Source organism: Dreissena polymorpha, chromosome 1 (assembly GCF_020536995.1).
Source record: "Dreissena polymorpha isolate Duluth1 chromosome 1, UMN_Dpol_1.0, whole genome shotgun sequence".
In the NCBI taxonomy this organism is placed as follows: Eukaryota; Metazoa; Mollusca; class Bivalvia; order Myida; family Dreissenidae; genus Dreissena; species Dreissena polymorpha.
The window spans coordinates 8,015,881-8,031,685 of record NC_068355.1 but is presented as its reverse complement, the minus strand read 5'-3'; the positions used below and the strand labels follow the sequence as shown (position 1 = coordinate 8,031,685).

Here is a 15,805-nt window from a genome sequence, read left to right as displayed (position 1 = left end):
AAAAAAATTGACGGATTTCACATTTTAATGGGGTTTTTTTGCAATCAGGTCAATATCAAGGTGTTTATAGTGTATTCTTAATGTTTATGTTGGGTACTAATCAGTTCTGATTATGATGACTTCCTTAATGCATACATATGTGTTACACTATGTGTAGTCCAACTAATTTAGGTAAAAAGTGGACAATGTTATTCCATTTTGCATCTATCAATATCGCTACTTCTTTATCCATTGCAAGAAAATAAATGCCTGGTAAAAACATGACATTTATATTTAATATCTTTGCAATTTTATATTGCATATTATATAAGAAATGCTATTATCACACTATATGTATATTGAAAATCGTTACAATAACAATAAACAGCTCTATGCAACTGGATTTGCTTGTTTTACTCATAAATGTAGCACTATATTTTGACATTTTTCTGATAATATTTTTAAAATATACTGGTATGTGCTTCTAGAATGATTAAATATAATATAAAAATTAACATCTCTTAAAGTAGAACAGTTTTATAGTGCTTTCTTTCTGTATTATTTAAGTTTTAATTACCATACTTTTTTGGCTTAAATGAACATAACCATCAAAGCGCAATGTATGTCTATATTGTTCCAATGAATCAAAAAATGCAAACGGTAAATATAAATGTTACTTATTCACAATTATCACAGAAATCATTACTAACAAAAATATACACCGGCAATTGTGTGTAAGATTAAATACAGGACTTAAATCATCAAGAAACTCATAAATGTTGAAATGATATTCACTTTGTGTTAAAAACTTCAATGATTAAAATGTCCAGTATCCGAGATCATACTTAGATTTAAATGTTTCAACAGTACATAAAAAAATAAGTTTTTTTACAAAGGAACACATTTCAATGTTTATCCCATAAACGTAATTAATACCTTTAAATTTTGTGAGTACCTGGGCTGGTTTTCTAGAATCTTCTAACATAAATCTAAAACTAAATTTGACTTAGATGGACATTTTATATCAATTTACTGTGCCAAATTCAACAATTTATGATCTCAAAATGAAAAATTTACTTCACTGCATAGAATATTATTTACAGTTGCACAAACAATGCCAGAATCATGTACATTGATATGAAAAGAAATGGTGATTTTCTTAGACAAAACTGTTAATTACATATTCAGAATGTATTATTGTAATATTCATTCGTTTTTTAGTACCAAAGTGCGTTTCTCTTACTTTATTATTTATTGTAATTGCATATTTTATCATTTTGACTGCATTTATAAACTGTATCATTTTTTGAGTAATTACAAAACCAAATTTAACAATTAGTTTTGATGTAAAATCAGTTTTTATATGCAAGTGTCTATTTCACTTTCAAATTATAACAGCATATTATACATTATTGAAAAGATTATTCCAAGCTTGATGTCATATTCCAACTTTGCATTGTGTATTAAATTGAACATTGTATTGAACTGTATGGGAAGCTATATTGATTAAGTAATGTATCTATCTATCTATATATAATGTCTAACTCCCCTTTCGGGTATTATCGACAGGTGTGTTGTATTATACAAAATGCATTATTTCTACCACAAGTATACCATATAAGGCCTAATGCTACTAATTAGGTACTGTATAAATTTTATTCACTATTATTTATATTAAATTCAAGTTTTTAAGGCTTCATCTCCATTTGTTAGATACTGATGGGAAGCAAACAGCATAAAACCAGAACAGACTGTGAGTTACTCAAAAGCTGTTCTGGTTTTATGTTGTTTTCGCATAGCAATTTCCACTTTAGCTCTGAGTGGGAAAGGGTTAACATACTGATTTCCTAGTAAAGTGTAATTGTGATGATAAAAAATACACTAGAAGATTATTAATGCTGGAAAATGCTGAAAAAAAAAGATTCTTTCTGTTAAAAGTGTGTCTTGTCTCCATTTTTAAGTGTATTGAACGCACAATAAATGCAGAAAAATACAATGCAATTACTGTTGCATGAAATGTGCATTAAATGCACTTTTTCTTTTAATTATATGCTTAAGTGAATTAAAATCATCTTTAAATAACCTTTTATTCCCCCGGATCGAATGATCGGGGGCATATTGTTTTTGGCCTGTCTGTCTGTTGTGTGTGTCTGTCGAAAACCTAACCTTGGTCATAAATTTTGCAATATTGAAGATAGCAACTTGATATTTGGCATGCATGTGTATCTCATGGAGCTGCAACTTTTGAGTGGTGAAAAGTCAAGGTCATCCTTCAAAGTCAAAGGTAAAATACACTATATGATATCATTCGTATGAATCATGTGTTCTGCTTGAAAAAAAAATCTGCCACTTCTGTTTTGTTGTATGAAAATTACCCATAAAATTCATTTGAAAGCTCAAGAGATAAATAAAAGCATGCTACACCCTACTCCTTTTAACATGACTTGATGGTAATTAGTTCCCAATTCTATATGGCCAAGGGCAAATTTGCAGATTTGACAAGTCTGAACTGGGATCCAAGAGGCAGAGTCTTTCCTTATACTTGTATTTAATTTAATTTAAGATCTGATCAAAATTTTGCTTTTTGGCAAATTTTAGTTGGTCACAGTATTCAACTGAAGTTTTTTCACTTTGTAGTTATTATATTTTTATAATTTTAATATCAGATAACATCTCTCTTCAAAAGTTTATCATGATAATAGATTGCTTGGTGAATTCAGAAACAAGATCAATGCATCATAACATAAAATAATAAAAATATGTAAAAATGGCAGTTAAAAAAACAATAGATTATCTGCCTTAAATCTGCGATGATATGGTGATGTATTGGAATTTCTCTTGAAGATAATGTGTCCCGTAATTGTATAATTGTATAGTCACATCATGAGTGGTGTCATAATACAATTTAAAGCCTATAATTTACTAAAATTTACTATAATTAAGTGACAGTATAACTGATTTGGTTGTATGCACATGCAGATATATCATGTTTTGTGCTGAGGACAGTGGCAAACAAGAGCACCGCATAGCGGATGCCAATGCTCAGCTGCGGGTGAAGTTTTGACTAAATGAAAGCTTTTCAGAAGAATATTAGAGGTCACAGTGACCCTGACCTTTGTCCTAGTGACCCAAAAATGGGTGTGGCATGTAGAACTCATCAAGGTGCAGCTTCATATGAAGTTTCAATGTTGTAGGTGGAAGCACTGAGATTTTAGAGCCAATGTTAAGGTTTAAGCAAGCCGGACAACGAGCTGTACATACACAGTGTGTTAAGGCTTGATAAGCATTATAATTCAAATAAATTATATGTTTGTTATATTTTACATTTAAGTTTAATGTATGAAATTTTCTATGGAGCATACTCTTATTTCTTATTATTATTATTTAAAGTAATAAGAATATTACTTATATCTTTTGTTCTTTTCTTACATTTGTACAGATTCAGCATTAATAACACATTGTTTTTGTACTAGTCTTGTGAGACCTATATTAATAAAGAAATCCTGCTCAGTGCTGGAAAATCAAGAATCTGCTTTACCAACCAACATAATTATATATTTAAAGAAAAAGTGTGAATAAAGTAAAGTAAATAATAACTGTCAAACATGATTGTGTTACCTTGCCACTTACCTATATTGAAAGGCTTTTATTACTTTAGTTTTTTGCCAATTTTTTTTTTATTGAGTCACAGTAAGAAAATATTGATGCAGGGAAACACCTACATGTAAGTCACACTTTAAATTAAAAATGTATATCACTTTTAAAAAGTTAATGTTACATTACTTCAAATTGCAATCAATTTAAACTAAAATTTACAAGCGGGTGATATTAATTTTGTAAAGAACTAAGAAATGACTGTGTATTTAAAATGCAGTTGTTGTTTTTTTCGGCGTAAGCTGCATAAGCCAGCTTTTCACCCTGACTTGACCTTTGTAAGTGTCCAATAAAATTCAAATAAAATTTCCCGCGGCTAGGTACGAATGAATACACTTCATTTATTCCATTGGCTGATTTGAGTATACCACCAGAACATTGGAAACATATCCGCGTCTTTGTACCACTGTTTTACTGTATGAAACAATTTTATCTCTAATGAAAAGGCTTAATAGATAGAACAGTTTTACACTCAATTCTCGACATCAATACAGTTTGTGCGTACACCTTTTATTTTCAGAGTATTACCAGCGCAAAAGCGTTTATACTTAAAAGGCTATGTTCTCATATTTAGTACTTACTTCCATATTCCTGTCAACATGTTAACATGTAAAAGTATAAAGAGCAGTGGAAGCGAGGCCTCACTTTAAAGAATTGCATTTCAACCCGCGAGGTTTCGGGTCAAGTCGCGGACATTCAGAGTTTATATACAGGTCATCACCGGAGTTCGCGGTCAGTAAAATAATCGTTATATAATAAAGACGCTATCCGTGAACTAGGTTACCTGGAATTTTCTTTAGACCAGAAATATGTTAAAAGAAGATATTCAGCAATATAATTATGGTATGTCAATAATAGATTCTTAATGTGTTTTCAACAATACAATGATAAATATTATTTTTAATAAATTTAACAATAATTATTCCACCATATTGCCTAATGTACTAAAGTGATATTATGAGCATGTAACAGTTTATAGGTGTCTATCGCAACCGTTGATTATTTTTGATGTTTCTACTTCATATACACTTATAGTAATTAATGCAGCATCAACATACTAAAACAATATACCAGAAAGAGAAAAATAATGCATTTGAATATTAACCGTACTTTCGTTTGACAACTGATCATGCGTTTACGAGTTGAACCTAAATTTAGTTTTAGTGCAGATTTGTTCATACGACACAAAGACACAATATTGTTTTACGGATCATTTCGGCTTACAGGACTGGGTGGGTCACGTAAGAATATCGAATATAAAATATATTTTTATAAACAACTGGTAGCAAGGTGAGTTGCAGATAATTGATCAGTAACCACATTTTAACTAACTATTTTGACCTGTTAATTCTTTTCAGCTCAATTCAACAGTGCAAAATGCCCATAATATCACTTTAAGCATGAGCACGATGATTCTCGATACTGTTAATAATCGAATCAAATAGCAATGCCCGACAGACCACTAAAACAGGTTTGTTCTCGTGTGGCCGGTTGACTCATATGTTTAAATTTCACTTCCATTCTTCTTTTGGTTTTCTGTTTTGTATCTATAGGTTTATGACCAGCAATATGTTATAATGTAAAATAAGCCGCGAAAACTCCCCGTAACATCCCGTACTGCGTTTGATGCAGCTAAGAACTGCACAGAAAAAGACATTCGCTATCCTTGATCTCATTCATTAAACTATTTACGCCGTATATCTTTTTTAAAGATATTTCTTGTTACAAATATTTATTGGTTTATTTATTATGCCCCCCTTCGAAGAAGAGGGGGTATATTGCTTTGCACATGTCGGTCGGTCTGTCGGTCTGTCGGTCCGTCCACCAGGTGGTTTCCGGATGATAACTCAAGAACGCTTGGGGCTAGGATCATGAAACTTCATAGGTACATTGATCATGACTTGCAGATGACCCCTATTGATTTTGAGGTCACTAGGTCAAAAGTCAAGGTCACGGTGACCCGAAATAGTAAAATGGTTTCCGGATGATAACTCAAGAACACATACGCGTAGGATCATGAAACTTCATGGGTAGATTGATCATGACTTGCAGATGACCCCTATTGATTTTGAGGTCACTAGGTCAAAGGTCAAGGTCACGGTGACCCGAAATAGTAAAATGGTTTCCGGATGATAACTCAAGAACGCATACGCCTAGGATCATGAAACTTCATGGGTAGATTGATCATGACTCGCAGATGACCCCTATCGATTACGAGGTCACTAGGTTAAAGGTCAAGGTCACGGTGACCCGAAATAGTAAAATGGTTTCCGGATGATATCTCAAGAACGCATACGCCTAGGATCATGAAACTTCATGGGTAGATTGATCATGACTCGCAGATGACCCCTATCGATTTTGAGGTCACTAGGTCAAAGGTCAAGGTCACGGTGACCCGAAATAGTAAAATGGTTTCCGGATGATAACTCAAGAACGCATACGCCTAGGATCATGAAACTTAATGTGTAGATTGATCATGACTCGCAGATGACCCCTATCGATTTTGAGGTCACTAGGTCAAAGGTCAAGGTCACGGTGACCCAAAATAGTAAAATGGTTTTCGGATGATAACTCAAGAACGCATGCGCCTAGGATCATGAAACTTCATGGGTAGATTGATCATGACTTGCACATGACCCCTATTGATTTTGAGGTCACAAGGTCAAAGGTCACGGTGACCCGAAATAGTAAAATGATTTTCGGATGATAACTCAAGAACGCTTTTGCCTAGGATCATGACACTTCGTAGGTACATTGATCGTGACTCGCAGATGACCCCTATTGATTTTCAGGTCACTAGGTCAAAGGTCAAGGTCACAGTGACAAAAATCGTATTCACACAATGGCTGCCACTACAAATAACAGCCCATATGGGGGGCATGCATGTTTTACAAACAGCCCTTGTTCTATTATTCTCTGATATTTTTTTTATGTAATACTCTCACCTAGTTTAACAATACTAATGTAGTCTATTCGGGTAAATGAATTTGTTACATGCTTTGAGTTTCATTCTGGGGTTCTTATAGATTCTGTCTGGATTTTCAAATGAACAATAGTGGACAGAGGGCTGATTAATTTGTTATTAGAAACCCAAATGTCATAACAAAATCAGTAATTTAAATACCCTTTGTAAATTTTCTCTTAGAGTTTAGAAAATATTACATATTTATACTAAAAATAAGCTGTTTTCTTCCATAGTATTGCTTTTACATTGCATGGGCGGCTTTCTTAAAAAGTTTATGCATAGTTCACAAAATATTGCATTAATAATTTAACTTAGATAATTTCTAAATACCTTTAAAACTAAATAAGTAACTCGGTGCAACATTTATTAACTCAAAGATTTAAAGGAAAAACTAAAAGAACAATAGCAACTATTTTTTCTAAGTTAACTCATATTATTTTACACGTGTTCACATTTTAATTCTCGGATCAGTGCAAATATCACATGTCAGTTTAACGTACTAGTAAGAATGCATTTGTATCAAAAGAAAGTACATGTAATCAAGTGTATTTTTTAGTTTCATTTGTGCTGCTACAAAATCTTTGACAAATTTTGTTCTGAGGAGTACTCAGTAATATGAAAATGTTATGTCATTGTAGCTAAATGTACATGTACGCTATTTTTATATTAAATTTGATTAAACAATATCATAGTAGGGGTTGCAGTGCTCCAGCTAGGCCTAAATCGAAGGGCGCGGAACCCTACCCTCCCGAACCTCTGCCCTGCCCCCCCCCCCCGAACCTCCGCCCTGCCCCCCCCCCCCTCCCCCCCCAAATTTTTTATTTTTTTTTATTTTACTTATGATTATTCATAAATCTCTTATTACATTGTAATTACTTTAATCCTCATTGTAGACATTATATTTGAATGGTTTAATATTAATGGGAATAATAGAATTATTTATAACATATAAATTAACATGCAATAGGAAGCATTTCAGAAACACCCGCGCGCTCGTACGTGCATTTTTCACAAAATACTGCGCGTCGAAAGTGCCCTTTTGACAAAATACTGCGCGTCGAAAGTGCCCTTTTGAATAATAAGCCCCCCCCCCCTGCCCTTTTCAAATCCTAGCTGGAGCACTGGGGTTGTATTATTGGATAAACCAACTTTTTGACACTCCACTAATATTAAGCTGATTTTTTTAATGGGCAACCTAAATTCTTTGCTTTTTTTTCATAAGAATAATTGAGATGGACTGAATTACAGTACCTTAACTAATTTACTTCCAGGTTAAACCAATCTGGTTGGACAGGGACATTAAATTTCAACTCTTGTGTCGTCCAGCTCGGCCATAGGGTTGTTTAAGAAGCTTACAAAACATAATTAGTTGCCCACACAATTTTAAAATGTGTGTGTTTGATATTTTTGCTTTATGAAAATGTAATGAATACTTAAAAAAAAAAAAGTTGAAACACATGATATATGTTAGTTTTACAGCATACGATGACCACGGACTTGTACTTTTGACCAGACAATTAGAATACTTGAGATGGTTGAATGGCAAGTCTTGGAAACTGGCCATGAAAAGTTAATGTGCATCTAGCTGTGTTGACAAAAAGTATTAACAATATTGGATAAATAATATAGATAGGGTCCATACAATAACCGAAAAGCACCGAAAAGCACCGAATAGCACCGAAAAGCACCGAAAAGCACTCAATTTCTCTCTATATATATGCAATATATCGTTTTTAGTGTGTGTTAACGAGTTTAATTAGTTATAAATGGTTATATGATTGTATGTTTATACTACATTGTGCCCAAAATGGTAAATATCGGCAATTACCGACCGAAAAGCACTTCATGTGAAGACCGAAAAGCACTCAATTTCTCGCTATATATATATGAATATTTGCGTTTCTATTGTGTGTAAACGGATTAAATTAGTTATAAATGGTTATATTTCATGCATATTTATACAACCTTGGGTTTATTATGAGGTATTAATGCCCAATATTGGATAAATATCGGCAATATACCGACCGAAAAGCACTTCATGTGAAGACTCAATTTCTCGCTATATATATGAATATTTGCGTTTCTATTGTGTGTAAACGGATTAAATTAGTTATAAATGGTTATATTTCATGCATATTTATACTACCTTGTGTTCATTATGAGGTATTAATGCCCAAAATTAGATAAATATCGGCAATATACCGACCGAAAAGCACTTCATGTGAAGACCGAAAAGCACTCAATTTCTCGCTATATATATATGAATATTTGCGTTTCTATTGTGTGTAAACGGATTAAATTAGTTATAAATGGTTATATTTCATGCATATTTATACTACCTTGTGTTCATTATGAGGTATTATTGCCCACAATTGGATAAATATCGCTTAAAAAAATGTGGAATGCATCAAATTGAATGTCAAATTCCGAGTGTATTAGAAAAAACTGTTATTTTATATAAATAAATCAAGCACGTACGCTTAAAAAAAAAGATATTTCTTTATTTAATGCAGAATTTTGCAAAATTAACGAGATTTATATATACCAATGTTATATTACTTCTTTCTGGTTGAGTAAAAAAAAACACAAAACAACATGTATAACATATAATATTTGTACATAATTTATAAAAAAGAAAAATAATGATGCACATGATATTTTATAATTTTGTTAAGTGCGCGTGCCATTGAACGTTGAGTTACGGGGGAGATGCGTATTAAATTACACATAATTAAAAGCTGATACTATTCTGTCAGATTGATTTATAAATCATGTTCCATCACGCCAATATATCCATTGTTTCATGAAATTGTAACGCCATCAGACCAGAATGAATACACCATTTATTCCAAGCAGGTAAATAACAATTACTATAATAAAACAGAGGAAGTCTACACTGTGTATTAGCAACCTGCTGTGGTGATCTTATCAGTTCAATATACAGGAACATGGCTACTGTACTGGAATTGGATTTACAGCCAAAATAACTGTTTTCATTTCAGTCTACACTGTGTATTAGCAACCTGCTGTGGTGATCTTATCTTATCATCTCAATACACAGGAACATGGCTACTGTACTGGAAATATCGGATTTACAGCCAAAATAACTTTCATTTATTGCTGAAGTGGTGTGCACTAACAATTGATCAACCTCACCGTTGCACTTTTTTTATTAAATTAATTAATTTACTGAGTCGGCGCTAATAAAGTGTGAAGGTGGAAATTAAGAAATAAGATCTATTTTCGCATGACACTGAATACACATGATAAATGGATAAAATATCAATAAGACACATTTGAATCTTTCATTTCTCCAAAAAATTAGCACGTAGTCACATATATATAAGATAGACCAGAAAACAATATAAGTAAGACACATTTGCATCTTTCATATCTTAAAAAAAACAACATGTGAATCTAAAGCTCGATACTCGCGCAATGAATGGTTTTAATGGAACGATTAAAATCGCTATTATTAATACAAAGCACATTAACTAAAAGTCATGCTGCAATTTCTATTTAAGAGTTTCACGTCAATTTGAAATACTTAAAACATATACATCAATTTACGTATAAGATGATAAACACCATAAAGTGCTTTTCGGTTGGTACATTGCCGATATATTTATAACTTGCTACCAGTTTTTTATAAAAAATATATATTATATTCGATATTTAACATGACTGTCTCAGTCCTCTAAACCGAAATGATCCGTAAAATAAAATAGTGTCTTTGTGTCGTATGAACGAATCTGCACTAAAACTAAGATTAGATTCACATCGTACATCGAATAATTAATTGAGCACATGTAATTCAACAAAACTGTACATTAATTCACACGAGCCGCACTGTTCGGGCATGAATGAAAGGCGCCGATCATAACACAACTTCTCATCATTATCTGGAATATAATTAATTGAAGGTGCGAAAATCTATTCCCAAACTGCTTTGTGCTGATAAAAGAAGCGTACCGGCCGTTCGTTCACAAGTTGTTAATGATGACTTCAGACCTTAAAATTAAGTTTTAATATGAACAGACATTGACTAAATAAATATGTACATCTTTTCAATCCATTAAAATCGGTCCTTATAGTTAACTTTCATGTATATATAGAGAACTTGAGTGCTTTTCGGTGATTCTCTGCTGTCGCGGGAGTGCTTTTCGGTCGGTATATTGCCGATATATATCTAATTTTGGGCATTAATACCTCATAATAAACACAAGGTAGTATGAATATGCATGAAATATAACCATTTATAACTAATTTAATCCGTTTACACACAACAGAAACGCAAATATTATATATATATATATATATAGCGAGAAATTGAGTGCTTTTCGGTCTTCACATGAAGTGCTTTTCGGTCGGTATATTGCCGATATTTATCCAATTTTGGACATTAATTCCTCATAATGAACACAAGGTAGTATAAATATGCATGAAATATAACCATTTATAACTAATTTAATCCATTTACACACAATAGAAACGCAAATATTCATATATATATATAGCGAGAAATTGAGTGCTTTTCGGTCTTCACATGAAGTGCTTTTCGGTCGGTATATTGCCGATATTTATCCAATTTTGGGCATTAATACCTCATTATAAACACAAGGTAGTATAAATATGCATGAAATATAACCATTTATAACTAATTTAAACCGTTTACACACAATAGGAACGCAAATATTATATATATAGCGAGAAATTGAGTGCTTTTCGGTCTTCACATGAAGTGCTTTTCGGTCGGTATATTGCCGATATTTATCCAATTTTGGGCATTAATACCTCATAATAAACACAAGGTAGTATAAATATGCATGAAATATAACCATTTATAACTAATTTAATCCGTTTACACACAATAGAAACGCAAATATTCATATATATATAGCGAGAAAGTGAGTGCTTTTCGGTCTTCACATGAAGTGCTTAAATGGCGCCCTCGTTATACCAGAGGCTTCCTTATGCAATAAAAAGCCGGTTGGATCCAGAGTGTCGTCTATAATGAGTCTTAACAGTTGTTGTTGTTTTTTTTTCAGAAAAGCAGACGATACCGGTGCATATATTTTTACATTATTATTATTTTTGTTTTCTTCATAAATAGCCCTTATCACGCAATGATTTCATCTGTACTTCTGAAAACATAAAATTAAATCAATACACATATATAATATGATGCTTTTGTGGATAAAAATGTCATTAATTTTATATAAAAAACTGACAGTGGTTTCAACTTGTCTGAAGTACTGTAATTCAAAATTTATAAAACCTATGAAAAAAATAATCATATTATAAACAGTGTAATTCAATTAAAGTCGCTCTATCTTGAGTGGAAAAGTATGACACAATTTAGATTGTTAAATCTAACATTACTGATGTGTTAATTATCCATAAAGTACGTAATGTCTGCTATTAAAATTCGATGTGCAATAAAACTTGGTTTCACAAAAAAATATGTAATCTAATTTCTCCATTGTATCAAAGCTAAACATATTTTAAATATCAATTCTTGTTAGCCAGTCACACCATTCAGTGTACTATGGTATATTTACTTCTTTGTTTATCGTGTCCGCAGTTTGTTTCTTTGTTTATATCGTCCGCAGATTCGATAATCTTTTTTTTCTATATTTTCCGCAAATTACTATGTACTCTATATCATTTAGTTGCGAGTGGCCTTTTTAATCGATAATACATGTAGGTCATAATACACTAAATAGTTTCCCTATATAATTCAATGTAAAAGCGACAACTTTGAGCGAAAATAAATGCAACATTTTGCACATAGAGACCCCCATAACCATACCTTTTCTTAAAGGCCATTCTAAGCGGAATCGATTTATGCAATAAAAAAGATATGTCATGTACAATGCAAGAAAGAACTTGACACAAATCAAAATCGACTGTTTTTGCAACTTTTTTTTCGTCCGTTTCTTAGTGGAATGTAACCTTTTCTAGTGCAATGGTTTACTATAGTCTTCACGTGTATCATATTTCAGGGATTCAGTAGTGAACACCTATTCATGCCCTACCATTATCTCCGCAAGATAACACCCGAATAATGGTAAAAAGTGTAAAACATGCCTTCCTGTCAACGATGATATTTTTTTAGAGAGTATTTAGTGTATTGTAACCTGTAAGTCAATCGGGTGATACCGCATGTTTTACCGGTAATAAAGCAATATCATCGAAGTGTTTTTTGGAATAATCACACAAATACATTATGCCAGTTGTTGATGCTGTTGTATAAAAATGTAACCACAATTTAAGGTTTTAAAACTGACTTTTACTTATCAGACATAGTACAGCTAATTTACATAATATCGCAATACAACATGACTTCGCGACAATGATTACTCTTAGTCTCACCCACACTGCCACAGGGATCTTTAAGAAAAATAACTACATACTATATAACAGTATACAAGGGATACAACTGTCAAATTTCCTGCACAACACAATGGTCTGAACAAAAGCATAAAAATCTCTTCCAAAAGCATTAATTACACAAAATAAACGGTATACCAACAGCAGAGACCTTTATCTTTCAGAAAATAATAAACTTGGCAATAAACTACGATCATCAGTCTTCGAAATTAGCACACGCCCGATCGCCCGTGGCGAGTAAAATTACTGCCGGGCACATACAAAAATTCACGTTTGTGGCCCGCCGGGCATGTAAATTATTGAAGCCAATTGACAGTTTATAAAAAAAATAATCGTAAGCAGTTCTTGATATTTGCAGATCTATTTTTCAATTTTGCGAACAAACACCTTGCCGCAAGTTGTAAAACAATGAAATTCGATTGGTTATACAACACAAACCTGCTTGCACACGTCATCGTTATTGTTTTTGACCGATGCAGTTCGGTCACATTCGGTTCTTATCGACGGTTTCTCTAGACATTAATCGAGAAGATGCTTTTTGAATCGATCATTTCAATCAAGTAATACGCTTCCGTTTTTGTCAATGTAAACAAATGTCATTGTCGACATAGAGGCTATGCAGTATCTTAGGTATGTTGATGGGGCTAAGCCCGATAAAGCACTTCCAAAATAGAAAATTGACAATGATTTAGAGAAAAAGGAAGCCAAGAAATGGTACGAGGACACCAGAGAACGCTCTTTTCAAGAGCACTGGTGTAACGATCGACCGTCTTAATTCTAGTGACTGATTAGATGTAGTTGTATTCACTACTATTGAAACAAATGTTCTGCTTTACTATGTGTAGCATGTAAGTGTTAAAATGTTGTGATTTGTTATAATTTTGGTTAAAAAAGTTTGGGCATGTAAAAAATATGTTGGGCTTGTAAAAATTCTTAAGTAACTGGCCCGACTGGCATGTAACTTTTCAAAGCTAATTTCGAAGACTGGATCATTCATTAAATTAAAGCGATGCTTTTCATGCAAGAAAGCTCAAAAATCCTAACAAAAATGAGTGCGACACAAGTGTGCACAACTGAAAACTGATAATTCTAGTTGTAATTTTCATATTCCTTTAAAACTAACCCCTTTTCGGCTTTTGAACGTACATATTTTTGTGCTAGTTTCTGTTTATAGTTTAATATAACATAATTACAATTAATTGTGATGTTTTGCTCGAAATTTGTATAAAAACACTTCAATGTCTCAATAACAATAGTCTACTTTCATTTTAGATATTACACTTCATGTATTTCAAACATGCGATTTGATTGGTTAATTCTCCACTGCAGGAAACAGCTAACCAATCACGTTGCGTGTTACATTACTTAACAACTTGCATGTACACATGCTTGAAGATTGTAGAAAATGTAAACAATTTAAGATTTACGGTGTTTTTACACATATGCAGTAACATGCCATCATAAAAATTGTCTACTTTGATTCATAAATTATATTTGGATTATAAAACAAGGTAAAATTTGCTAAACTGCTCAGTATTATTAAATTATGGAACAAAATATGTCAAAGTGGCTGTGCACACTTTTGTCTGAGTTCGAAAATTTTACAGTTTTTCATGAAACTTCCTTTTCAAAGAAAACTATTTAAGCATTGACTGCTATAAAGATAGTTATATTCTGAAAGATACATGTCTTGGCTATTGTTATATTGTTTATTTAGTGCAACTATTGCTGTTGGAAGCAATTATTTTGCTTTTGCTCAGATCATGGTGTTGTGCTGGAAATTTTACAGTTGTATCCCTTGTATATATATGTGTAGTTGTAGAGAATTTTTATTAAATGTCCCTGTGGTCTCACCTACAAGTACAAACGGACTTCCAAATCCTTTTTGATAATTTTTGCTGTGAGGGCTTTGTGAGTCAATATGAAACCCTTCAAAAACACAACCGCAGTTCTCCGCAGCATCCCCAACCAGACGTCTTTCGTGACAAATTATTAAGGAAAGCTAAGTTTAAACTTCAAAAACATTCAATTTACCCTGCATCGTCGACTTCAAATAGCCATATTTCAATAAATCCTGAATTATAATAACCAGGATTTTGCTGACATACATGATAGTACCTCCTTTGCATATACCAAAAGATATTTTAATTCACAAATGCCTTTAAACAATTATAGAACTGGATTTACTAATCCTACCAAAATTCAGCAAAATTTATTGGAAACTTTTCCAAGCATGTCCAACTTTTCGCATCATATCGGGTTTCCGAGGTTGGTAACCAACATTTACCATGGGATAAATGTTCATGCAAATTTATTTCCATATAAAAACAACAACGCCTTTTTAACAAACATGTATTTTATGATACTACACACACGCTGTGCCATTCAGCTGTTTTTTGCTTGTTTAGTGTTAGTTTGCTCACATTAAAAGGTGTCATTTAGCTCCCTTATATACCTTGTTTCCTCGAGCTGAAAACTTATATTGCATTACAAATCCTCAGCATTTGTTGATTATTTACACAGTATTTTTTGTAAGGTAATTATAAAAATCAAATCTCGCATCTTTCAGATTTAAACCTGGATTTAAATTGGCTCTTTCAAAATCAGTCGTGCCAATCATTAGGAGAATGTCAGGAGATTCCAAACTGGTGAAAATTGGTACACACAATGGAACGTTTCATTGCGATGAAGTCCTGGCCTGCTTCATGCTCAAACAATTGACACAGTTCAAGGATGCAGAGATTGTTAGGTGAGATATTATTTTTAAAACAGGGCTCGAAATTAACACTCGCACACTCCCAAATTGCGAGTGAA

At 32.7% G+C, this 15,805-nt stretch overlaps 1 protein-coding gene across 1 annotated transcript in view; it reads left to right on the top strand.

Annotated features, from left to right (window-relative positions):
• Positions 1–1,591: 1,591 nt before the first annotated feature.
• LOC127870096 (MYG1 exonuclease-like) overlaps positions 1,592–15,805 on the top strand; it is a 57,033-nt gene continuing 42,819 nt past the window's right edge. Inside the window, 3 exon segments of the mRNA XM_052412758.1 lie at positions 1,592–1,620; positions 3,665–3,703; positions 15,561–15,740. Coding sequence (XP_052268718.1) covers positions 1,607–1,620; positions 3,665–3,703; positions 15,561–15,740 — 233 coding nt within the window. The 5' untranslated portion in view covers positions 1,592–1,606.